Source organism: Protomyctophum bolini (assembly GCF_963924005.1).
Source record: "Protomyctophum bolini genome assembly, chromosome: 5".
Taxonomy (NCBI): domain Eukaryota; kingdom Metazoa; phylum Chordata; class Actinopteri; order Myctophiformes; family Myctophidae; genus Protomyctophum; species Protomyctophum bolini.
Genome location: NC_137866.1, coordinates 36,100,823 through 36,128,400, shown reverse-complemented (window position 1 = coordinate 36,128,400; position 27,578 = coordinate 36,100,823). Strand labels below are relative to the sequence as shown.

The following is a 27,578-nucleotide window of genomic DNA, read 5'->3' as shown; positions in this document are numbered from 1 at the left end:
ACACACAGGACTGTCTGTCTGACTGGCTGCGTTAGTGTAGTTTAAAAGTTATACAGAAATATTACATTTTGGAATGCGAGTTTTCTTTCAAAAGGACTATATCTCTTCAGTCTTCTACTCCATCTCCATGACTTGACAGTACACTGGATTAAGTGTATTAAAGCTCTTTGCAATTTAGCCGCAGCAGCAGCGCTAGCGCTTTTAGCCTCCAGCTAATGCCAATATTTCCTCCCACCCGACTGAGAAACAGAAGAAAGAGCGGAGCGATGGCGTGAACATGGAATAACAGAGAAGCCGACACACGGAATGAAACGGCGTTTGTTTTTCATCATAATAATTATGATGAACCGCCTGATGATCGGGAAGCCGCAGAAGTAGGAAGAAAGAAGTTGAACTCTGTTCCTCAGTTCTTCAAACCGTACGGTACGGGGATTGTGTTTTTTTGCAATGACGGCGACAGACAGGCTCTGTTCTGAAGTTTGAATCTCCTGCTAATTCGATCAGTGGACAATAAGTACATGCATTCATCTCTCAACACGCACAGAGGTAACACACACACACACACACACACACACACACACACACACACACACACACACACACACACACACACGAAATGTTTCAAATTCATCCCTATAGAATAGATCCTTTTCACAGTGGGGATATCGACATTCATTGTGTTAAAGGTGCAGTCCGTAAGTTTACGCTCAATATCTGTCCAGGGGAAATATTGTAGTATTACTTGTCAACAAAATGTCCTGCCCGACACCAGGTCCAGGGTCTATTTCTTAATGGGTTATGGAACAGTAGGGAGACCACGTGTGCTGCCCAGTACTGTAGTGGTTCTATATGTTTTTGATTGAAATATTTATTAACAGTTTGCAGAATTACAGTACATTTCAAGCACAACTCAATACAAAAAACTGTTAACTGTGAGTAAGTCTAGTGCTTTAAAGCACTAGACTTGTTTACAGGAGGGTCCACCTTGTTCAATTCATTCATTACATTTAGAGACATACAAATATACACTTCTATATAGCCAAAAAACTGGAAATCATCATAAAGGAGGTAAAAAGGGCCATTTAGATTGGTTAAAATAACGTATTAAATAGTTCCAGATTGTTGCTTGAATAGATTATGCTCCTTAAGTTATTACTACTTATTTTCATTATCTAATTTTCCAAATGTTAGTCTCTCTACAGTAGTATAGGCTACTACCAAATGATTGTGAAAGTCTGTTGTTATTGAGCTTATAAGGCTTTTATAACTGTTCAATCAGCTGATTTGAGTTGAAAACCAATCAGTGATGAAGCCTAAATCCATCATCATAATGTCTGCCACATTATTAAAAACAACACAAGTTATTGTGTAGGTTATTGCTGAGTCCTGGCATGCACAAATCATTTCAACTCAAATGAATGATAACATCACACCCTTCTGTGAACCTGTCAGCCCCCGAGCAGAATTCTTCTAGACACTGTTCAGGTGGCTCACATTAAGATACATTATGCAGCAAGTTACTGTGTATATAGGCACACGTTTCCTTTTATGCGGGCAGTTAATTAAACCTGAAAGGGTAGTTTCATTATGGCATTAACCGCCACTGTTTATGGTAAACCACACTTTAACAGCACCCCACCTTCAGGGGCAAGTTTCGTCACGCAGCATTTCTTGAGGAGGGCATTTTGTGGCTGTTTTGAAGGTGCAATTAGGTTTAATTTAGCTGCCAGGTGATGACAAGGCACCGGGGGATTCATAGCTTTTGTGTCTGGTTCGTACCTGAATGAGTCAGTTTGACTAAAAACCCCAGAGGGTGTCTGTCCCCCAGTTCACAACTTTTACTACCTACTTACTTACTTACTTAAATACTACATATTCTGGCCAGCCTTCAGGTTCTGAGTCATTATCTGGTGTTGTAGATTGTAGAACAGAACACTGATTCTCAACCTGTGGGTCAGGACCCCTAGGGGGGTCCCCACATGATTTTGGAGCAGACCCCAAAGATGACAGAGAAGTGACAATTTAAGGACTTTTAAGTCATTTTTAATACCTAAAAGAAAAATACCATTAGTCCATTACGCCATCAAAAGTAATACAAACTATACTATAAAATACTGGTTATACATTGGCCAAATTGTCAAATAATCAGAAAAGAGGCCACGAATTTGAAAATAGTCGATTGCGAGACATTGTGACTTGTAGATCTGCTATTTTCACGATATTTATCAAGAGCAAACTAAATGTAATGCCTCAACTCCTACTGTACATTCCAAGTGCTTGTCAGGGTGGGGGGTTCCTGCCTGAAAAGGCTGAAGGACCCCTCTTAAATATAGAACAGTGGTCTTCAGTCTGTAGAGTGATCAGCGCATCAGTTCTTGTGCATGATGTCAGTAGGCCAAAAATGTACGTCCAGTATGCACATAACATTCATCATTTTCTAACGGAAGTCAATGAGGATTGGATCGTGCTGAAACATTAGCCACATTCTGAATGTCATACACATGATTGATGTCACAGGATGGCCACATGAAGTCCCAGATCCACAATGGAGCCAAACCGTTCTTCCCATGTAGATCCCGAGGTCCACATGATTCCATTTCATTTTATGTAGAGAAACAAAATGCACAATTTACTGTTCACCTTTTCAGTGGGTATTGTTTAAGCTTGACAACATTTTAAGCCAAGCTATGATTAATTATAATTTATTTAAAATTGACAACACAGTACTTGAATCTTAATACTTGTTCAATAGGGTTACTTACCAATTCGTATGTAAACTGAATGTAATATTTAATTTTAAATAAATGTGATCTTAACATTGTCTGTTAAAAACATATTGTATTGGATTTGTCATACATAGTGTAAATGCATATATTAATATGCATAAACAGTATGTATAGCAATACAGAAATGTTAATTATCTTATTTTCTTTGGACATGGTGGTAATGAGAATGTATTCCTTTTGCAAAAAGTATTTGGTGAGTCCTGGGTCAAAAGTAATTCCACAGGTGGGTCACAGCAGGAAAAATGTTGGGAATGGACTATTAGAGCCTCCCTGTTGAGCGGTTGGATGCTATATGAAAGTGTGTCAAAATCCACTAGCAGCTGCAAGCCATGGGAAAGAATGGATGATTTCATGTTTGTGTTGTGAATCTTGGCCTCCTCAGTTTATAATGTTGCCAGAAGTATTTGTAGACTTACTTCAGAGGAAACGTTTGATTTGGTCAAAAGGGTTGGCATATGAGCTGACCTAAACATAGCTGAAAAATCAGCGGTTATAAGTAACTGGGTGCAAATCTCCCCGCACCATAATTATGGACTGTCCACCGATCCCTCTTCCTGTATCTCAGGAAACTCAAGTCAGGCTTTCCTGTGTAACATACTTACCGAACACACAGACAGACAAATAATGCAAGTGGGTCAGAGAGAGAGAGTTGTAGTAGTGGCATTTTTCATTGTGGGGATGGGGCCTGTCAGTGATTGAGTGACATTCCAGCGGGCATACACTAGATTTAGGTCAGACCAAACAAAGACATCATTCGCAGGCTTGACTGACCGACTGTCTCTGCTGAAACGCATCGGGCAGCAGCCTCACTCCTCCCTGTGCGACCGACCGCCCTGCTGGAATGCGGCACATAGAATTATTATGATCATGAGCTGCTGCCGTGGAATTTTACCCCATCTCCCCTTCTCTAGTACAGTAAATGCTTACAGCTTTTCGATGTTATGTGCAACGTGTCCAAGTGGTTAGGGTGCGTTCCAGCGTGCAAGTTGCTGCCACAACAAGCGCACACGGTAACCACGTTGGTGCTGAGGTAGGGAATGTGAGTCATAGATGACGCTGCAACATTTCATTAAAATACAGGTGTTCCATGCCAAGGAAGCCCCAAATAGTCAGTTATACCCGTACCGTTCTGGCTAAAATGCAACGTGCTTTGCAATGTGCTCACATTGTGCTCTTTTAGATCTTCTATTTATGGTATTTCTGAAAATGTTGACAATGTGACAGATATAACCAAAATTGGATTGCCAGGTTCATAGTGGTTACATTTGAATAGTATTAATAATAATAATATACTGTAGTCTGACATTTGTTTATTTATTTTTCATTTTCCACTCCTGTCCAATTGCTCCCCTACTTTGAAAACCTGTGCACGACGGGCTGCTCTGATAACGTAACCAGCTTGGTTTACCTAATTACTTCATACTAGCTTCAGTCAGTGTCTTTGGATAGCTTTGATCCTCTTGTGTGGTTGTCAGGTTTTATTTACCTGAAACCTCCATTATGCCCCATTCTGTTTGTCAGTGCCTGCCTCTTGTGTGTGTTCAATATGCATGTGCGTTGCTGCCTCTAAACCACTGTAACAAAATAGTTCAAATGCCCGAAAGACATCTTTTGAGAGAAGACTAAATTTAATTAAATGTTTTATTTTATTTTATCATTGGCATCGTTGCATAATTGGCCAGATGCGTGGCTTCGGAGAAGTAGTTACAGGGAGGTCTGTTTCTCAGGGGTTAGAGGAGGTTGTGGTCAGATCCAGAGTCCAGACAGACAGACGGATTAGTTTCATGTCACCACTCAATGCAGCAGTGAGTTCTTGTCTCTTGTCGCTGGCCTGCCTTACGGCCGCTTGGATTTATTTTTGGCTTATGACCTTGACAGGAGTCCATCCTTCCTGATGTCGACTGGTTCCATGCACATCCCATACTAGGGCTTAAGTGCACTTGTAAGACCAGTAGCTTCCTCCTAGATCACAGAGTAATGCCGTCGGCCCCCACCAGCATGCTGTCTTGACTTGTTTTTAGTGTAGAGTGATCAATGAGTAATTATTGTGTCTCTGCTTTTCAGGTTCCATGTGAACAGAGACGAGGGGAAGATCGGTGTGTGTTAGAACAACAAGCCGTGTGAAAAAAAGCTTCCACCTCGAAACCCTATGGTATTTACCATACCTCTCTATTCTGGAATAACTTATAGCAGACAGACACACTGGATCAACAGTGTTTCTGTACAGCTTTTTATTTTTCTTGATTTTTTTTAAAGGACAATCACTTTGCATTCAGCAATGGAGAAGTGGGGGTGAGCTTGCCTCAAGGCCCCTCTCGACATGCTGGCTCTGGGGCCTGAGCAGGTGAGGCGAGGGGGGAGAGGGGTCAGTGGCCTGCAGGTACGGACCACTTTGGCCTGGCAGGCCCCTCCTATGGCAAAGCCCCAGGACCAGGGCATGAGCATCAGGCAGAAGATCTCCCAGTGGGAGGGCCGCTGCAGCCAGAATGCTGACATCAAAGCACACACTCCGGTCTTAGCACGAACTGTATCGGGGGACGGATTGGGGGACGGACTCTGCGGCGATGGCTTGGGAAGGGTACCCCAAGGCAAAGCTGTCCTTTCTAAAGCAAAAAGCCTGGGTTTGGATTTCCGGGAAGTTCAAACTGCACCTGGCAGAAAGTCTGAGCCGCCACAGCAGAACTGTCCCAATGAAATTGCAAACACAGTTCCACAAATACAGCCACTCGTAGCACATTTACAGTCCTCTCCTAAAGTGGACGGAGACACTTCTAACTGTTCTGTGACACAAATCATTACAACCAACGGCGAGCTGAAGGTTGACTGCCTCTTGGATGGTGAGGTAGTTTCGAAGCTCCTACCTCCATTAGCGGATGACCAAGAGGACAACATGCCCTCGGGGAATTTCTACACTTCTAGAGGTTTCTGGCGGAGACTAGAGGGGGACAAACTATTATGGGATAAAGCTAGAGAATCCCCTGGAGACCTTCAGCCTGCTCCACCCAAACCACAACGAACTTTCCAATATCGGGGAGCTGGCGACAGGACGAAATGTTTGGCGCAGTGGGACCGCAGATTCAGGCCTAAGAGAGGTGGAATAGCTCAGCCACCTAGCATCCCACCCCCTCCATGTCCTGCTGCTAAGACCCACGGCCTCTCAAGACACAAGAAGAACAGGTGAGCGATGATGCTTTGGTGAAGTATGGTGAAAGTAAGCCATTTTAATATTGGTTATGAAGGAAACATGATGTTGTGTACTGTATAACATTTCCTAGTGGAGGGGAAATATCACAGTAATTTTGATCTGAATTATGTGTTTTTTCACAAAGTAAATGCTGAAAGAAAACGCACCTTTTGTAAAACACACAAACCAAAACATCTCCTCTAGCCTAGTAAGCCTACTCCATTCATCTATCTTGACGTCAACTGCTTATCCGGAGTCGGGTCTTGTGGGGCAACAGTTCCAGACTTCCCTTTCCAGGGCAACATTAGCCAGTAGCCACTTCATCCTGGGGGATCCCATCCCATCTGGTCCTTGGGGGGGCGGGGGAGGGGGGGGGGGGGGGGGTCGAGAGCTGGCTGCTGGCCGGATTCTAGGAGCGGTGTCACATGATCTGTGGCAGCATCGCACTCCATTGTCTGGACATGGCCTAGTTGTGGAGCAGCCAAGGATACCGGGGTCACTTTTGGTCATTTTGTCGGTATGTACACAGACACACTGTCACTCAATCAGCCACTGATACCATCAAGGCTTTATTAAGTCACTCATACACAGATGACTCTAATTTGGTGACTCATCTTCCAGCAATACAGTTCCCTGCTTTGTGTCCACGCCATGTCCACTCTGCTGGTATCATTTCCATCAACATGCTTTCTTTTCTTGGAATGCAATGTGTTTTGCGAGCTTGTAGATACAAAAAATCACACTCATGTGAAGTGAGGGGTGCTCTTATCATCTTACAACATCGAGGAGGGAATTCAATGATTAGTTGATGTAATGATGATGTAAAACAAATTCTCTTTATTGTTAATGGCATTTAATGTTTGTGTTAGGGACAAGATGACGTAAATTGTCCCTTCATTGTCAATGGCGTTTTTAAAACAAACATTGAACTAAACGCAAACATTAAACCTGTATAATAGGAGAGGCTAGTGCCCCTCAAAAATAGGGACACCAAGTTGAAAGTGGTTAAATAATAAATATATATAAAGAATTATTTTTGGTGGGATAATTTGCCTCAGTGTACACAAAGTATTGATATATCGTTGTAAAAAAAGAAAATGTTATACACACAACACAGTCATGTTTCCTTCAGATGTATATGTAGTACCGGTACTAATGTGTGGTCGTCACAAAATCCCAAGGCACACCTGGACTCACGGCACACCGTTTGAGAAGCAACAACAAGCACACATCTGGAGATTCTGGACCACATGTATCAGTGCTGGTCTAGAATTCATTATAAACTCTTGGTTTATTGCTTACTTTTAGTCTCAATGTCAATGTGTATTAATCACTTAAACCCTGCTATACTATAGTAGAACTTTAGCCAAGAATAGCAGATCGACAAGCTTACAACGCCTCGTGCTTCGAGGTGTTGTGAGCATGTAGGTCGGAGAGATTTGTAGAGGTGAAAAAGGAGCAAAACAACTACAGATCAAATCTCTGAAAATACACTGATAGTCAGTGAAGCTATCGGTGTATGAAAAAGTTTAATCTGCAACACAATTTTAATAAACAATATGTATGTAGTGGGGGGGATTCCCTTTTTAATATTTAATCTCTCTCAGTTAAGGGGTCCTTGTCCTGAAAAACTTTGAAGACCCCTGCTATATACTTTATAGTTGACTTGAGTACCACAGGAGATAATACTAGGCCACATAATCTTTCCCTCTAAATATCATTTTTTCTGAATTCTCGCCCCCAGAATAGGGATGCTATCTATAGGGTTCATGTGGTTAACCAACACTTAAGCCAGTAGCTGATCTACAGGCTCACAACACAGCGTGATTTATTTTTATTTTTATTATAGATTTTTTTACTTTTCAAAATATAGTATAGTACAAAGTTTTTGCCTATAATGACATGCCCAAACTAGGGACAGCAGGTTGAAGTTTACATTGTAACCAACCCAACCCAGTGCTTCATATCAACATATGGAAGTCTAGCCAATCGAGTGGCTCTTTGGACAAACCACAAAGACAATGACTAGAGACAGAACAATAGCAACTATCTAGGCCAATGTTGCCCAAACAATGGGTCGGGACCCATTTCTATGGGTTGTGGGTAAATATATCTTTTCTTACATAATTTCAAAAGATTTTCAATAATAATAATCATAAAATATATATATATTTTCCAAAGGACTACATTTACATACATTTTCAAAAATAGTGAAAATAGCCAATCTACCAGCTCACAACGTCATATCGCAACATATTATGAGCTCTTTTGTTTAATTTATTTTTTACTATTTTTGAAATCTAATTCATTGTGTACGTTTGCGTCTCAGGAAGACACCAAATGTACCTTTTGGGTCTCATAAGCTGAAAAGGTTTGGGAAGCCCTGATCAGGGCCAGTGGTTCTCAAACCTTTTCATGACAAGGACCCCTTGACATGAAAATGTATTTGGCTGCGGACTCCCATGTGAAAATGTATTGGGCCAGGGACCCCCAGAATAAAACATTTGTGTTAAAAAAAAATATTCTAAACTATTTGGGTTTGATCAATAATAGCAGATTTACAAGCTTGCAGTGACACGCTGTGACCTTGTAGATCGCCATTTTTGAATAACATAATAAATGGATAAAGTGGTTAAAATGATGCTGCTATATTGCCCAAGGACCCCTGGTGGTCCCTGGACCCCACTTTGAGAACCACTGATCTACTACAGTATAGGCTATCTTTGGGACAACAGCCAGGCCTCTGTTTCTCATTGTCCCCCGCCTCTTCCCCTCCTTCCGTCCTACGCAGGAAGTCCTTTGAGTACGAGGACGCGGTGCATCTGACGAGCCAGCAGGGCATGCTGGGAGGCGAGGCCAGGCGCTCCTCCGGTCTCTACCACGCCTTCTCCGACGACAGCATTTATGAGGACATAGTCTGTGAGTTTCACTTCCTCTGTCACATAGGCCACGGGGTCGACTGTGTGTCAGTCCTCAATATGGCTGCGAGACAGTTAAAGCGGCACTATGTAACCTTTTTAACGAATAAAATTAATGTTATGTAATTTTATTTATAATTGGGAATTTGGGGTGGTTGCACTTTGTCTCCCTGCTCTTCTATTGAGACCTTTAGATCGTGTCAAAGGTCATGTCTCACCTAGACACAGGATCTAACACAAGATTCAATTTAGCCCCTGAGCAAGCAGGCAGGCTCTATTAGCTCAATGATAAACATTTCAGTGCAGGAAACCGGGTTCAAATCTGGGGTAGAAGAGGAAAGTGTGTGCAGATTTAATCTAACTACTCTACATAACAGATTATAAGAAATAAGAAACTATTTTTACTAATCCTTGTTTTGTCTCTGTGTTGCAATGCTTCCCCTTTACATTGTGTTGCAAAGAAAGAGTGATTTTGGTTAGTTGTATAAACAAACACATTGTTGATACATTGTTGGAGTGTGTATTATAACACTGCCACACATGCGAGCATGTAAATCTGCTATTTTATTGTGTAATGATGACGTGCCAAAAATAGGGACGCCAGGGTTACGTTTTGGTTACATCATGCCACCCAGCTCTAATGCCAACTTGTCACCTCTTTTGACCTCTGAAGCTCGCAGGGGTCTCGTTAAATGCAGACAAAGACAGGAAGTCATAAAGACCATTGGCCGAATACACAGCTACTCACTGCAGTTAAAAGTTCCATTTATAAGTCTTGTTTTACTGCTGTAGATAAAACCTGGAGAAAAATGCCATTTAAGGGCACTGAAAAGGAAGTTTACAATTCACACAATAATCTGATAACTGGGAATAATCAGGTTATGGCAATAATTCAACTAATGCAAAAATAGAAGAAACAGTAGAACAAAGCCTAAATGATTACGATTCAGTCAATATTTTTTTATTTCTCAAGGACATGACGTAAAATAGCACCATAAATATCTGTATAGTCCTGTCACTTGAGTTTGATCTCATGGAGATACAGGATGTTTGATTGATTGAAGTATTTATTAACAGAATTACAGTACATTTCAAGCACAACTCAATACAAAACTGTTAACTGTGGATGACACCACAAAAAGCATTACACTTGTTTACAATAGGGTCCACCATGTTCAATTCACCATAACATTTAGAGACGTACAAATATACAATTCTATATAGCCAAAAACAGGAAATCATCATAGAGGAGGTGAAAGGGGGGATATATACAGTGAGGGGAAAAGGGGTCAGTTTCGATTTGTAGGTGCCGTGGTGGCATAGGAGCAAAATTAATTTAGTCCTTTGTTTGTGCCGAATCTGGGTTGCACATGGTTTGTTGAACTCCCTCTGGTCTTGTGGGTGTGGACTTCGTTGACATTACGGAAGTATTTAGACAGGTAGGCTACATGGATTATATCTTGGTGGTGTATCGAATCTTGTGTTCATATTCTTCATTTCTGTAATTGATTGAATATTTTATTAGACAGAATAGAAATGCAAAACGGTACAAGTATAGTCAAACACTTTGTCTAAAAGGATTACACCAATAATGTCCTTGCGGACCTATATAGATTTGTTTATAGTTTACTGCACCCATGTGCCTTGTTTTCTATCCGGCGGTTGTATTTGTGCAAACATAACAACAACAAAATGTATCAAACAGTTGCATGCATTGAATTATTTGAAAGATATGACAATTATTATTATTATTTATTATTATTATCCCATGTCAAGATACAAAAATAAATCTGCTCCTTCACTGTTCTGACACTATGAAACACTGTGTATCTCCTTAAATCAATGGTTCTCAAACGTATAAAGTTAATGGACCCCCAGTTTGATTTGCGTAAGGCCACAGACCCCCATAACTCTGGGAGTGTACAAACGGGATGGCGTCCGTCCATTTGCTTGCATCTGTACACTCCCAGAGTTAGAGACCCGTAAGGGTCTCTCTGCTCGGTTCCAAAGTGTCAATCAAGCTGGCAACGCTCTGGAAAAAGAATCACTGCCTTAAATACTAGTCTGGAAGCCAGCCTTTTATTTTTCACAATGTATAACCTACAGTATGTAGTATTCAGTTCTGTTAATCTCTTCTGTCTAACCTACAGTATGTAGTATTCAGTTCTGTTAATCTCTTCTGTCTAACTACTATTGACTGTCACCCATCTCCCCCGTAGGTGAAGTGCCCAGAGAGAACCCTTATGAGGATGTCAAGTTTTCTCCTACGCGTGTCCAAATTGGGAGACCCGAACCGTGGACAGTTTCTCTAAGGCAGAACCCCCAGGCACCAAAAGTAATGGAGATCAGAATAGCTTGATATTGCATGTACTGTAGGGGTGAAACGATCATTGAATTCTTCAAAAGAAAAACATAATGAAAAGATGATGGCTTTCCTTTCTTCTTTGTTGAATATTTTAAAATGGAAAGTAATGTTTTTGACTGCTGGGTAAACACAATTTGATGCTGTCTGTTTTATAAGTTAACATGTGATGAGCATTAGCTATTCTTTTTTATGGGCACTAGCCCCTCCTATATATGTAGATTTTCGTCCTACACAAACAAATTCCCATTGACAATGAATGGAGACTACATTATGTGGACAAGAAAATCGACATGTTACGTCATGATGATGTACGATAAGAGCACTTCACACGGCTGTGATTTATTTTGTTTATTATCTTACAATAAACGAATAATCAAAAATCACACTTGTGTGAAGTGAGGGGCGCTCTTATCATCATACATCATCACATTCCGTGCTCAGCCGATCAAATCATCACATTCCTTGCTATGGACACACAGACACACAAAGCTGTGCATTGGAGGGGCTAGCACCCCTCAAAAATAATATTGTCGTCCGGGTATGGACTAGTAATAAATAGTGCAGAATCGGCCAAATGTTGGCGCAGATGGCACTGCTCAAAAAGACAAATAGGACCAATGCACCACGTCTCTGTATGTGTGAACGTATGTAATCTCGTATGTAATTCGAGAACCATTCCTCCCACCGACTTCATATTTGACACACACACAGTCCATAATGTGTGTCTGTGAAATACAGAGACACATTATGGACTGTGTTTGGGGTGATCTGAGCGAGTCATGTCTCCTCCTTCTGTTTGTTAGTTTAGTTGGGCACTGGCCTACTTGGAACGATGCTTGGTACGAAGTTGGAAATGCACCCCCATATCTCCATAATATAGAGATATGGGGTGATCAGGTCGAGAGCCCGGGCATTTTGTGAGATTTTGTGCTGATTCTGGACAACAGGCTATCCGACAGACTCGACACTGGGCACTGAACTCCCCGGGAGTCAGAATTATATCCTTCCTACTAATTGGCTGATGGTACGGACCTACAGGCAGTCATCTACAACCACGTGGGTGATATTGGCTTAATTCTAGCAATAGCCTGACTCGCAACCAACCTTAACTCCTGAGAAATCCAACACATATTTGCCGCCTCCAAAGACATAAATGTAACACTTCCCCGTGAGGGTGTGGAATGCTTGTGTCAAATTTGAAGTCGGTGGGGCGAACGTTGGGGTGAACGGTTCTCGAGTTACGTGGATTACAGACGTACACACAGAAACTTGGTACATTTATAGATAGATTAATATTAGTAGTAGTACCGCAATCGTAGTATTGGTATTAATGTATTTATTTTTCAGCCCCTCCTATATACAGGTATAATGTTTGTTTTTAGTTCAATGTTTATTTTAAAAACGCCATTGACAATGAAGAGAAAATTTACCTCATGTTGTCCCTCATTACGTCATATTGTCTTATTGTTAATGGCATTTAAAGTTTGTGTTTGCACGGTTTATTTTACATCACCATTACATCACCTAATCAACATGAGTTAGACTTTAATATATTAGCGTCCCTCACTTCACACATGTGTGATTTTTTTATTAGTACTGGTGGCCCAACTTTTTGTCTTGTGCTTTGAGCGAATGCATAGTGTTAAAATGCCGCTTTAGATTATCTGTTTTGCAGACAGCTACAGTCTGCAAATCAACCATGTCGGCAAAATAAAATCAAACTGTTCAGTCCAGTTGTGCCAGGCCCATATTATGTATGTTGATATAAGATCCTGTTGCAACATAATGTCTTACAGCTCCCGCCGAAGCCCCAGACCCAGACCAAAACACAAAGGCAGCCTCAGGTAAGCAATAATTCCATGTTTTTGAATTTTGGAGAATTGGAACGCTATCTAGTTTGTGCATAGAATATGATGTGAACCACTGTGAAAGACAGACTAGAGCAGGAAGGAAAAGAGGCTGAGAGAAGTAGATAGCACTTAAGCCTTAGCTATACTTACATGTAGTTGCGTGCACTGAGAATAGCAGATCTGCAAGCTGTCTAGTTTGTGTAGAAGCTGACGTGACTCAACGCGAATGGGTTGTAGTCGGTGGTGACTTGCAGAGCAGGAAGGGGCATAAACTGTGAGAAATAGATAGGACTTAGAGAGATCATATGGGAGCGGGAAGAGAAGTCATGTCAGATGCACAACCCATGGACGTCGAAAGTTTGTGGAAAGAACAGAATGCACAAGATGAGGTACGGTTAAAAGAAAGGGAACAGAACAGGAGTTCTGACGTGTACGCGTGTGTACTTTTTATATGATAAGTTGTGGATGGAATTGATACTAGCAAGGATGGAAATTTGCTTTAGACAGAATTAAAGCTGCTATTGTTTTTTTATCTTTGACGTCATGGCCCATTTATGCTGATGTAGTTAAAATAACTAAATATAATAATAATATTATTTATAATTAATATAATAAAGTTTTTTTTTTTTTTTTTTATGTATCGATAATCGATTTAATCTGCTAGTTTGATAGCTTTCAAAAGGCATGTGTGCCCCTTACGTTTCAAGATAAGTTTCAGCTTCCTTCCGTCAGAGTTGCATAGGTATACTGTTACTACTGATTGTGAGCACCAGTGCAGGACCTGTTGTGTCATGACCAGTAAGCAGCATCAACCACCCTACTGCATTCCTCTGATGCCATAAGAAAAGCAACAACAAAAATGTTGGAATGTAATTATGAAGTATGCTCGACATCCTTGTTATCATTATGTACTTAGCCACTGTTAACCACTTACCGTAAGCCCTATGTTATACTTCATTTGTGTGATGGTGTCGTGCAGCAAAAATACTCAGTCAGTCTACACGGTCACAACATTGCATTGTGAGCTAGTGGATTTTCGCAATAAGAACAAAACAAAACACACTTTGGACAATTTTGCGCCTCCAGGTTTTGATGATCAGATCATGATGGCACATCATTTAGCGTATTCTAATAATGAACGTTTCTGTCCATGCGTGCGTGTGTGTGTTATGTGTCCCCCAGTATGTCAGCAGGATTCGGATGATCTTCGACGCCAAGCGAGGGAAGAAGAGAGTAAAGAGCCAGGGAGGCTCCGTACGAGGTGTGACATGTGCACACTCGACTCACACATACGCACACACACTGGACAACATTATGTGAACGGCTAAGAAGAAGTCACAAATGTCTTGTTGCCCACATGTGATCCACAATTTCATAATACTGTATGCAAAACCCAATTCACAACTTAGAAATGGATCCACAAATGCGTACATTTGTCTACAATTTTAGACACAAAGTAATGTTACATTACATACGTTGTTTGAGCAGGAAACTCGGGGAGAAACCCTTATTTATTTTTAGTAAATTAATGCTCGGGGAAAAAAAGCCCAGTGTTCGATGTCTGTCTAGCTGCAACACTTCCAACAGACACACGGCCGTGGGGAACCGCCGACGCGTCGAGTGAACACACACACACACACACACACACACACACACACACACACGGCCGCAAATGAAAGTCCTTTATAGGTTTGCTGCGTTCTCTCTGTCACAGTGGCCGGCACTCGCAACGTGCAGCAATTCCAGTTTGATCATCCCATAGCTTGCATGGCTGTAACAAAGGTGACTGTTGTAAAACCATGGTGAAAAAAAAGCATAATAAAGTCGAATACAAATGTCCATACTTAAGCCATAGCCTACTGTACTTGAAACTAAAATGAAAAAATACGAATACATTTTTGAACAATTTTGAAAATCTTGGAGATATTTAGAAAATATGCCCAAAATTAGGACGGCAGGGTTAATGTGATTACATGGGGGGCGTCTCTTTGGAAATACCCTGCTTTTGATGATGTGTGTAAAGCCGTCCGCAACAGGGCCCAGCGTCTGCTTATCAAACAAAAACGGGTTGTCTGTGGCTGATTGTGGCGTCTCATCCCGTTTTATCCCCCCCTCCCCCATCTGTTCCCCCCTGTCATGTCTTCCTCCTCTCACCCACTGTCCACAGAGGAGACGGAGAGCGGGACGGAGAGCGACCCCGAGGACGGCACAAGAGGTACCACAATGACATGTACAGCATCTCCGCAGAGATCAAGTCTCCATCTAGGACAAAAGTTACACATCACTGTCGATACAGATTTATATTGAATGACAATGGGGCATTTCCCTTGTGCCTGGGTCGGTAGTAAAATATGAGCTTTGAAAATTACTTACTAAAATTCTAAAGGGCCCAATTCCGGGTTTTGTCAAACCTTTTTTATACCGGCACGTCCTACGTGTGCGTAAAAAACAAATGATCGCATCTTGGTGAACTCTTGCAGTGTGTGATGCCTAGTCAGCGACCAATCGTTTAGTGTGGAAGCCACAACGATATAATGACTCGCCGACAACATTAAAACTCCTACAGTGTGTAGGGGCCATTACTCGTGACCCATAGTTTGTGTCACCTCTGATCTATTATAGTGCTAGGGTCCCTCGTTAAACTAAATATTTAACCTGAGTTGTTCTGTACTTGGTGCACTCTCTTTTTTTAAAACCTCTCCACAAAATCTCTTTGCCGAAAATAGCCGATCTACAAGCTCACAACGCATCCCAACGTGACGTGTTGTGAGCTTGTAGATCTGCTATTTCTGGTGAATATATATATTCCCCTCCAGAAAAGGGATGCTGGGGTTCACGTGGTTAAGACTTGAAGAGACTTCCCATTTTCCCGTTTTGTTCCCACGTGTGGCGCAGCAGGCTCCAGGCGCTCGGTGTACATCCAGTCCACGCTGAAGCGACGGCCTGGTTACCGCACCCTGGAGCGAGACCTGATCCAGCTCCAACAGCAGCAGCTCTTCCAGCTGTTTGTGGTGGTGTCTCTGCGGAAGGGCTCCCCGGGGAACAACTACTCCCCGCAGATCACACAGCAGTTCCCCAAATTTGTAAGATGGATTTTTTTTTAACCGCAACCCCTCCCCCATGCATCTCAGCTCGGAAGATTGGTCAAATGACATTAGCTGAGTAGAACCTCTGTGTATACATAATGAGTGCGATTTCATGTCCAAACTAGATGTAATCTCATTTGACCGCATGAAACAAATATGTACTGTCGTCGTCTAGAGAGGGGAATCCAGTAAAAGCTGCGTTTCCACCACTGTCACAACAGCTGAAGAATTATGTGAAATTAACTTGTTTTTTTTTATGTTGATGTCTCTTCGGTTCATTTTAGGGATGTCCCGATACACTATTTTTGTTTCCGTTCCGATCCCAAAACCACAATTTTCGAATACCGATACCAGAGAATAGTGTTTATAGCTATATATCTCGTTGTGTTTATAGCAGACTCCTCACTCACTTGCAGTTTGGGCAACTCGAAAGCAAACTCCACATGCCCCAACATTGTATTTACTTGCCATAGTGTCAACTGCTTACCCCTGTGGTTGCATCGGTGGATCGGTGGTTGGACTGACATATTCGCCGATACCGATATGACCAAATAAAGGCCGATCCGATACTTTTCCGATACCAATACAGTATCGGGACATCTCTAGTTAATTTGGTATTCGGGGTGTTGTTAACCGGTTGCCCATCTCTTTCCTAGTTCGAGAAGGCATCTCACCACTCCAGGGAGGCAGAGGATCGGCTGAAGGTCATTCCTATGTTCTGTTTCCCTGATGCCCAGGATTGGAGGCCCTCAGCAGACACACCAAGGTCCGCACAGCACAGCCTGTGGGTCCACATTACTCCACAATATAGTATTCTTTACCAATGAACCAAATCAACTGCTTGTCTAATCTCTGTGTTTTTAACCGTTTTGCAGTGAGACCTTCTCCTTTGTTCTAACCGGAGAGGACGGCAGCCGGTGGTTTGGTTACTGTCGCAAGATCCTGGTGAGTGTATGTTTAGCTGTGTGCATTCACCGTCCTGTGTGTGTGTGTGTGTGTGTGTGTGTGTGTGTGTGTGTGTGTGTGTGTGTGTGTGTGTGTGTGCGTGTGCGCGTGTGCATTGCACGCTTGTGTGTATGTGAGTGAGACGGCATGGCGGCCAAGTGCTTACTCAGCACCTCAGAGGACCAGGGCTTTTAAATCACAGGCCATAAAAACCTTGTGCGTTGATGACAGAGAGCCAGAAGAATTTCATGATTTCTCCAATGTCACATCCCCCTCCCCCCTCTCTGATGGAGTGCTACACATCAGCCAGGCCATGCAGAGATTCTCTTTTTTGAGTGCAAGGAACTCCCTGTTATATGCATTAGGCCACAGACATTTGATACATTTTATTTATTTATTTTCGTCCAATCAGCATTGTGATGTGGTATATATTTACATTAACACTTAACACTAGTGAAGCCGAGAAAAGGGAAGTTAAAGTATACTGCGTCAGTTCCATTCATTCCAAGCCGGAACACAATTGCTTTATTCTTTTATGTTTTCTTTTGTAGCTTTCGCCTTTATTTTATATATTTTATGGAGGGACAGACAGTAGGCTGACAGGAAATGGGGAGAGAGATGGGGGAGTGACATGCAGCAAAGGTCGTCGGGATCTGGAGTCGAACCCGCGGCCACACTGTCAGACTGGATTACCAGCCAAGGTGCCTGGACCGCTGAGCCACGGCCCAGGCCCACAATTGATTGATTGATTGATTGATTGATTGAATACTTTATTATACAGAAATGTAAACAGTACAGTCAAACACTTAGTCTAAAAGGATGGCACTAAAAAAACGTCCTTGCGGTCTTGTTTCCATTCAGTTCCTGGGTATTCAATTCATAATTTGTTTTAATCCAATAAAACACTATGTACACACAAAATAAAGAATCCATGCTCTGAAAACGCACATGCCCGTACCCATCTGACTACTGGCCGTGGTTAAGTGGTGAGATGGGTGGGCCGTGAAGTTGGCCCTCATCCAGAAAAGGTTGAGAACCACTGGTGTTGATTACAGGCTACTTGAATGTTAAGACTGGTTCAAGAGTCAATGCTTTATGAGTCCCATCAAACGTGTGTGTGTGTGTGTGTGTGTGTGTGTTGTGTGTGTGTGTGTGTGTGTGTGTGTGTGTGTGTGTGTGTGTGTGTGTGTGTGTGTGTGTGTGTGTGTGTGTGTGTGTGTGTGTGTGTGTGTGTGTGTGTGTGTGCGTGCTTTCCAGCCCAGCGGGAAGGGCAAGAGGCTTCCTGAAGTGCATTGTATAGTCAGCAGACTGGGATGTTTCAACCTGTTTGCGAAGGTAACGCAGCAACGACAGCTATTATACCTTCCGTCGTAAGGCGACATGAATGATGACTGATCATCTCTGTGGATGTGTGCAGATCTTGGTGGAGGTAGAGAGGCGTAGGGAGATGTCCCCGGCACTCGTGCACTCCTTCATGCGGAGCGTGATGGAGGCCCCCTTCCCCGCCCCCGGGCGCACCATCACAGTCAAGAGCTTCCTCCCTGGCTCAGGGAATGAGGTAATTACACTATTACCACGCGACTGTGCTGGAAGACCAACTCTGTTCTTTTTTTTATTATTATTATTTTTTGGGTGGCGCTAGCCCCTCCTATGCCCAGCTTTCCGGGTTAGTGTATACAAAAACATTGGCTTGTGATTGGCTGAGCACCCCATAGAGATGATTTGATTGGCTGAGCAAAGTACATATTGAAGATAAAAGTGATGGCAGAAAAGTGAAGACGGAGTGAGGATGTGAGGATGCAGATTGTGATAGGCCAGAATGAGATGATGTACGATGATAAGAGTGCCCCTCACTTCACACGGGTGTGATTTATTTTTTACTTAAAATACTACAATATAAAAATACTAATACTAGTAAAAGGTCTTGCCCTCTATTCGACATTTGACTTGGCATCAAAATATACTTACTTATGTGGCTTAATTAGTTAAATAATACATTTCTAATAATCTAAATCTAAAAAGCAGCTTTTATCAGTAAGTTTCTAAAAAAAGATTGTGGAGTATTATTTAGTAGAACGTATCGAACAATGAAAATAAAAGTACCTCACTTAAGTACAGTATTTCAGTGAATGTACTTAGTTACTTTCCACCGCGGCCACACAGTGGTCAGAGATGTAAGTATTATTACCAGTCCTCCGGACCTAATTACTGCTTGCTGCTGACCGTGACTCAGCACTGGACATGTCTCTGCACATACTGAGAGGATAATATGCAGCTTACAAATGCAAGTCAACAATAATATTCAATAACAATAATATTCATATTGTCGCTGTTGGGTGGAAACCCAAAATGTCCAGGATGTGGACAAAAATTACCCGTTTTCCCATTGGATCCATGGTAGTTATTATTTAGGCACAAGCTCTTGTTAATACTTTTCATTGGTTCACTATTTATAAAACTCACAGAAAGACTTTACCACCTTCACTTTCAAAGTGAAAATAAAATAGCCCATCTACAAGCTTTTTTTCTTTTCTTCATGCAGTAAATTATATGCCCTACTTTGTCTTTCGAGAGTATCACGCAGCAGCAGCAAAAATGCCAGATTTTACAAGCTCACAATGGGCACCACCTGGGTGGTATCTGCAAAAGGGAGCTAGTGTGCTCCCTTTTGCAAATACCATGCTTGAAATTTAGAAGTTCAGCACTTGCCTTTAAACGCCTCTTTTGATCCTCGTCTTATACATTTTTAATTGTAATTATACATTACTTTAATAAAGTATTGGGAAGAGCTTGTGACTACGCATATCCCCGTGTCACAGGTGCTGACTCTGTGTCGGCCAGTGGACTCCAGACTGGAGCACGTGGACTTTGAGTGCCTGCTGCAGTGTCTGAGTGTGGCGAGGCTGCTGCAAGTGTTTGCATCTCTGCTGCTGGAGCGAAGGGTCATCTTCATTGCCGACAAGCTCAGGTAACGCAGGGCCATTTTATTTATATAGCACACTTCAAGGCAACTCAATATGGCAGTTTTGACATTTATTTTATTAATTTTTTCTTTAATTTAGTTTTAGTTATCTACAATATGAAGCATTTCTTTCTGCTGCAGTGTTCTGTCTAACCGTGGTCATGCTTCTTTTCTCCTCTGCACAGTGTTCTGTCTCACTGTGGCCATGCAGTGTTGGCGTTGCTCTACCCCTTCACCTGGCAACATACCTTCATACCCGTGTTACCCACCAGCATGCTGGACATCACCTGCTCCCCCACGCCCTTCCTCATGGGGGCGCTGGCGCCGTGCCTGCCCCAGCTGGGGGAATTACCCATTGAAGAGGTCAGCTACATACAATACGCTTGTTTACTTGCACAGTAGTCTCCCCTCGAGACACTGTTGACTCACGTCAACTAAATTAAAAAGAAAAGAGGGCACTGTTTTTCCTTTATTTGCCCATGGGTTGCCTATAATGACGTGCCAAAAATAATACAAAACGGTTGGTACAACAGCCTAGTCGAACCCAGTCAAATTCGGTGACCTCAGAACAGTCGGCGCAGTGAAATCCATCGACCTCGGAAGGGGTGGACTCATCAGGTATTACTTGGGCACGTTTTTACGTATTGGGGGTACCGAGACTAGGGGGAGAGGCGAAACACACAGCACATGCACAGCCACATCAAAACATGCTCTCAGGCTACATTGGACAGAACCTTTCTCCACACCGTTGTCAGGCTGTTCCATCACTGACAATGGCCTTCAAGCCTTTAAACGCAGAGTTCATAGACATCTCCTGACCAATATTATTACCATATTACCATATTATCTTACTTGGCTATTGTTCACAATTGCATCTAATACCAGTAAGACGCCCTGAGGGCGAGAAGCGACCTTGCCCTAAAGGGTGAGGTTGTGTGCACGCCTCCGCCTGGCGCAGGCGCTTTGGAATGTGGAATGAATTCTGTACTGGCCATATATGGAGCGTGTCTTGAGTGTACTGGGTTTGATGAGGTCAGATCAACATTTGGAATGTCAGAACAGGTCAACTCCATATATGGAGATCTAAGGGTTTGAGGTCCGATGTAGAGTTGCTGGCCGGCTCCATATATGCAGATCTAGGTGATGATTCAGTCTTCTCCATATATGGCTATCCAGGGTTTGATGAGGTCAGTGACGTGATCTTCATATATGGAGGCGCCTCTGTCGTTTTAACTTGCCTAACTAGTTCCTAGCGTAATTTAAGGGGCTGTAGTCTGTTCTCAACAAACGGGCGTTTGTTGCGCCTCACTAGTGCCAGCTGATTACACCAAATTCTCACCAAACAGACCTGGTGGTCCGCCTCGACTGTTCTCATCAAGTGGCCGCTTGTACCGAGCGTTCCGTGGGAATACAGGTCCGAGTAGGTTGTTGTACCGACCCAAAATAGGACGCCACTGCACGCCAGGTTGATAAATGCCATTTGTGGTGCCAAACATTTTCTGGGATGACTTTTCATTAGTTGTATTAAATCTGTTCCAGAAAGGCATGCAGATCATGTATTTTTGGCATTAAACACTTATTTTGTTTCCTCCAGGTGCTCATAGTGGATCTGTGTGCGGACAAGTTCATCGTTCAGGTGCGTACACACATCATTATATAACACGAATGACGAAGGTGTGGCTCTGAATCCCTGTGTCAATATGATCCAGGAATGGGTCTGTACTTGTCTGTTGTTGGCCTAGAATATCTCACACTGTGACAAGCGTTGGAAAAACACGACATTCCATCCACCAATATAGAATTCAATATGACGCAATATCGCTCAAGGACGTTGGTTTATAGCTAAGTAGAAAGTGTTCCACCATCATGACATGATACAAACATGAAGGCTTGTTCCTTTGGCAGCCAAGTGTCAACCCTGTACACTTAATTGTACAGCAAAAGTAGCACAACCAATGATACTAATTAAGGTCCTGTTCCAATTAGTGTAGCAGATAAAGTCTAGCCTGTTTAATAAACCAGACTAATATCGCACGGATCGCGGGATATTAGTCTGGGGAGGCTCAGTTGGATTTCATTTCCAGGGGGGGCGGGTTCAAACATTTTCTCTTTGACGCAATTGGTCAGAGCTACTGTCAGTCAAATGTCTCAAGCGTTGAAAGTCACTGTACCAAAGCCCGCCCATATTACATACCGTGTCCCTATTGGGCGCCCCATTTCTCTGGTGTAGGAAATGGGCGTACAATTGAGCCTCTCCAGACCGTAATCCGCCGGCAGGCAATTTTTTTTTGCCAACGGCTGATTCGGTCTGGTTTATTAACCAGGCTAGATAAAATCTAGTGAGCCAACATTCTGAATCTGTTAACTACAGTGACATCAGGAATCACATGAGTGTGTTAGAGGTGCAAACAATAGTACCTCTTTCGTGGATTTGGATCGTTTTTGTGGCTTGGGAGCTTGAAAAATTAATATTTGCATGACGCCCAATCTTAATTTGTCATGTTTTTGATCCATGCACTACAATACGAAAATGTGCTAGGGCAGACAAATCACTGTATAAGATCCATCTCACTACCTCAATACATGCTGATACATGTGTTTGCACTTGCAAGACAATGGCAGACTGGGCCACAACCCCAAATACCTGTATGTGTGTGCTAAAGAATTCTCATTCCGTTACTTGCACTGTTTCCTCACTGTTTCCTGCCCTGAAGGAGGCGAGGCAGAGATGCAAGGATAGAGGAATGAATCAATCAGGTTCGACTAGAGAAAGGGGAACGCTCTTCGCTCAGTAAAGCGTCATTTTGAAGTAATGTTTAAGGAACATATTTAAAGCATGTTAATGTTATTGCTCAGATGCTCAAATGTTTATAATGAGGGTGCAGGTTTATAAAAAAAATAACTGGTTACATTTTATTCGTAAAAATAAAGATATGGAACTTTGCTGAGATACAACAAACCTGCACTGGTAGTAATAGTATAGAACTGAAACTTGCAACTACTATAAAAACTGCTGAATGAATGAACTCAAGAGATATTCACGCACGCACGCACGCACACACACACACACACACACACACACACACACACACACACACACACACACACACACACACACACACATGCAGTGAAATTCCTCTCTGTAAACTAGTGTAGTTCTGTCCATCAATTGACTTTTAAAGTACATTATTAGTGCAGCTTTTGAATCCCATCTCCCAGACAGCTTAGTTTACATCCCATACCCGAATTGACGGCAGGCTTCCATATTATCCAATAACTAAACAGATTTTAATTCTTATGTCTCTACTTACTGTAGTCGGGTAGGACATCTACTGGTTGACAAGTGGTATTGCCCATGCTGTACTGTACATACATACATACAGAATGCAGGTTTAACTGCTACCCAAGCCTGAATAGTTGTGGAGATCTGAAAGGGCAGAGTACACTAGTAGGTTAAATCTTTTAACTTTTATGATATTTGCTGTGGAAATAAAATACCACAGAAAGATTTCATGCTGACTCAAAGAAGTGAAAATGAGGTGCAATGTGAAAACTTCCTGTATATACAGTATGACCTTTAAAAAAAAATTATAAGCCTGTTGTAGAAGCACAAAACTAGTTATAATAATAACATAAATCCTCAACACAGACTAGGGATGCTAGGGTTCAAGTGGTCAATAGAGAATTGTATAAATGGCACTGGACTGGAGCAATGACTTTCTTCTTGAGAATTTAACTTGGTATATTGACTTTGTCCACTTGAGGGGGACAGAGGCTGCAGAATGGAAAGTGTTAAGAGTTTGAACCTTTCAGCTCACAAACACATGTGAATCAAATGGCTTTATTAAGACTACTAATAAACACATGCAATTGTTTATTTGGTTTAGCACAATTAAATTAGTTTAGTTATCAATTAAAATAAATCAAGAACATACTAAACATACTAGTTCAAAATCCACAGAAAAGTGTGGGGGTTGTAGCAGTGTGGGTAGGGTAGAGAGGCTGGGACAGACAAAAGGTCCCAGGTTTGATACATGGTCCCCGACTCCCCGCAATGTCTTGAGGTGTCCCTGAGCAAGACACTTCACCCGCCCTCAGCTGGGTGAAGCTAAACACAGAATTTCCCCTGTGGGATCAAACTTGTTCTTATGCACACGGGTGTATCAGTGCTGAAAGGAAGTGAATAGTTTGAGTTCAGCTCTTTGAACTGATAACTGATCATGTGTAAGCAATCGCCTCACCACACGCCATATCCTCCGTCAACAGAAATGAAATCAAATACAACTTTCTGTCTAATGCTTTGAACACCACTGGATCATGCCAAGAAAATATTTATTATCACTCAGTCCTAAACTTACAGAACTGTAAGGTGTGTTTGATAAAGAAAGCTGATGTCCGGTATGACTTGGTGACTTAGATGATGTTGTTTTTTTATCTCTAATTTATATTAACTCTTTCTATATGTGACAGCTGGGTGATGAAGACTGCATTCTGCCAAATAAACTCCAGGCAGCGTTACAGCAGGTCCTGGAGGAGAAGGATGACATCCTCAGACAGGAAGCTGGAGACAGCTCTATAGGTCGGTATCACATGTAATATACAGTAGGAGTAGCAGAAGATTATTTGATTGATTGATTGTTCAAGGAAAGTACAGGTCAATACAACATTTGCTAAGAGGATAAAACCAGAAAAAGCACTAAGACTTGTTTACATCAGGGATTCAGGGCCCTCCATTTTCAGACATACAAATACACTATAGAATAAGGTCTCAACCTTGATTAATATGATTAATAATAATATGAATTAATAAATACAAATTATTTTTAACCAAAACTTAAATATTGCCTACTGATGAGTGTTAATGAAAATATATCCACCAGCTCATCAGCACTTGAGCCCCATTTGCCCAAGGTTAGTGCCATGCTGAAGTAAATTAATTTGTTAACCTATTCAGGACGGGAACCCCTTTTGGTGTTTTAAGCATAATGTTATACTTTAGCTATTGAACAATAGCAGATCTACAAGCTCAAGCGCGGAACTGAGTGCAGCACTACGAGCTTGTATATATTTTTTAGAAAATTTGTGAAAACGTTTTTAACTCAAATGGGGGGGGGGGGGGGGGGTCCCTGGAACTACATATTTTCAGATGGGGGTCCGCAGCCAAATACGGATAATTCTGGGGGTCTTTGACATGAAAAAAGTTGAGCACCACTGACATAGAAAAACATTTGGATTAAATGTGTTAACAGAACCGCAGAACGAGCTGAGCTCTCTGGTATCGGAGGCCTTTGTGCGCTTCTTTGTGGAGCTCGTGGGCCACTACCCTCTTCACGTGGCCGAGTCGTCGGCCAGCGGAGGAGCCAGGGAGCTTCAGCGCGACAGCTTCCGCAAGTCTCATCCCTCCCGTGGAGTGCGCCAGTTCCTGCAGCTCTTTATGGACACGCAGATGTTTGCTGGATTCATCCAGGACAAGGAGCTGCGCAAGGCCGCGGGCAAAGGTAGAGAATAGAAAGAGAACGTTTTGGAGAACAGTTCGATTCCCGCTCGGGACGCTGTGGGCGATGGCGGCGTGTCCTCTCCTCCGAGTCATCAGTGTGGAGTTTGCATGTTCTCCCCATATCCCCTAGGTTAGGTACCCTCACAAAAAAACATGCAGTAATCCTGGTCTCTAAACTGCCTCCCCCTGGCCAGCCGGGGGGCCTGATGGAGGAGAAAGGAACTGGTTGGAATATGTTCCTTCCACACGCTACTTCCAACCAGGTAAACGCCCCCACCTGTCAGGTGTAAAGGAGCGACTTGGACACTCATGCATGAAGGAAGCATGAGTTCAAGTCCGTTGCTCTCCCCAGGTTGGCGGAGGGTGTGTAGAGCCCAGGATCACATTAGATAATTGACACGGGGGTGAAAAATGGGTTACAAAATCGTGGGATATAAATTATAGTAAAAAAAGAAAGAGAACGTTTTGGACGTATCCCAGGAGGCTGTGCAAGTCAAGTTTGATCACAAGCGTGTTCGTACTGTCTCCTAGGTCTCTTTGAAACGAGAGTTGCAGAATATCTGGATTCCTGTCAAGAACCAGAACCGAGCAGCGTGAACAAATTCTTCAAAGGACTAGGTTAGTCATGTTTTATTGCCGCGTGGCATTTGTAATGGTTTATAACATTCAATGACATAGTGTAGCATGGCATTTCGACATTGTTTTTTTTTGTTTTCTTTTTACATTGGACGACATACTCGTACTCACGTACTGTAATGTAGCATGCCATTTTTGAGTGTGTGTATTTGTAGCATGGAATGTGAATGATTATTTGATTTTAAGAGCGCCCCCTCACTTCACACGAGTGTGATTTTTTTAAATGGCTTTTACATTGGATGACATAGTCCATGGCATGGAATTACTGTACCTCCTTACAGCTAGGACAGTTCATGTACTAGCAATCATTGTGTTCTATTTCAGGAAACAAGATGAAGTTCCTACAGATTAAGTGAGAGAAACTCCAGCAGCCTTGTCAAATTGGATGATTTCCATTTGGAACATAATGGAAATCAGAGCACAAGGCAGTGTGGCGATCTCACTGGAGGGGACAGTGGCACAGTCGACTGGCTGTTTGGTTTAACGGCTAGCTTCATTTGTCAGGTGAGCGATCTCACGGCCACCCATGAACGATGTGACAAGCTCAGTGCACTTGTGATTTGAAACAAACAGCGATTTGTTTTGAACATTTCTATCGTTTGATGACATTATATTAAGACTGCACAATATTGTCTTTATGAATCAACAGGATACATTTCAACTACTTAAAGTTATTAACTTGAATACATATTGTTGTAACTAACCATTATTCATGCTAGTGTTATTAAGTCATTTGTTTGGTCAAAGTATTACTCAAATCAAAAATTATCTTTTCTGTTTTGTAGACCCATCTAGCTGGAAGGAAATTCTAGCTCTGCTTTTTCAGTTAATGTTTATGATCCCCACTTTTTAAAATGTTTTAAAGTACTTAATAGGAACACAAAAATAATTTATAATATTCCATGCAATTGGAAGTTTGTTGTAATACATCTCAGTTAATTATCCAAGTTGTTGGATAATTTTATAAGCACATTCCTTAAAAAGAAAATATTTACTGTTACAGAATGTGTTCTGTTTAGAATATTCAGATGCTCTTTGGACTACAGGTAAAATCTCATAAATGCAATGTTTCTGTGGACCACGGTTATTCGGTTAAGTACAACTTAATTAACTTAATGTTTCTGTGGACCACGGTTATTCGTACAACTTAATTAACTTAATTGAAGAACAACTTTTGGGAAAGCTCATTTGATGTATTCATCCAGAAGTTAGTCATCTCCTTAGTTGTTTTCTATCAACTGGATCTGTAAAAGCTTCACACTTTGCACAATGTGGAAATAATGTACAGTATTTTTTATTTTTATAAGCATGATGTCTGCCAATGTCTTAAATAAATGTTTTTCATAGTT

At 42.0% G+C, this 27,578-nt stretch overlaps 1 protein-coding gene across 2 annotated transcripts; it reads left to right on the top strand.

Moving 5' to 3' along the window:
- Positions 1-27,578, top strand: dennd2c (DENN/MADD domain containing 2C). Of its 2 annotated transcripts, none has more exons than XM_080763930.1 (19): positions 1-546; positions 4,851-5,963; positions 8,762-8,889; positions 11,108-11,223; positions 13,050-13,097; positions 14,286-14,364; positions 15,271-15,318; positions 15,999-16,186; positions 16,846-16,955; positions 17,065-17,134; positions 18,392-18,469; positions 18,552-18,692; positions 19,954-20,102; positions 20,282-20,459; positions 21,691-21,732; positions 24,567-24,675; positions 25,346-25,594; positions 26,125-26,211; positions 26,554-27,578. In XM_080763930.1, the coding sequence occupies exons 2-19, from the start codon at positions 5,107-5,109 to the stop codon at positions 26,583-26,585; spliced, it is 2,709 nt and encodes a 902-aa protein (XP_080620056.1). In that variant the 5' UTR covers positions 1-546; positions 4,851-5,106; the 3' UTR covers positions 26,586-27,578. The 2 variants fall into 2 exon arrangements, with proteins under 2 accessions (XP_080620056.1, XP_080620055.1); XM_080763929.1 differs by having other exon boundaries at positions 16,846-16,973.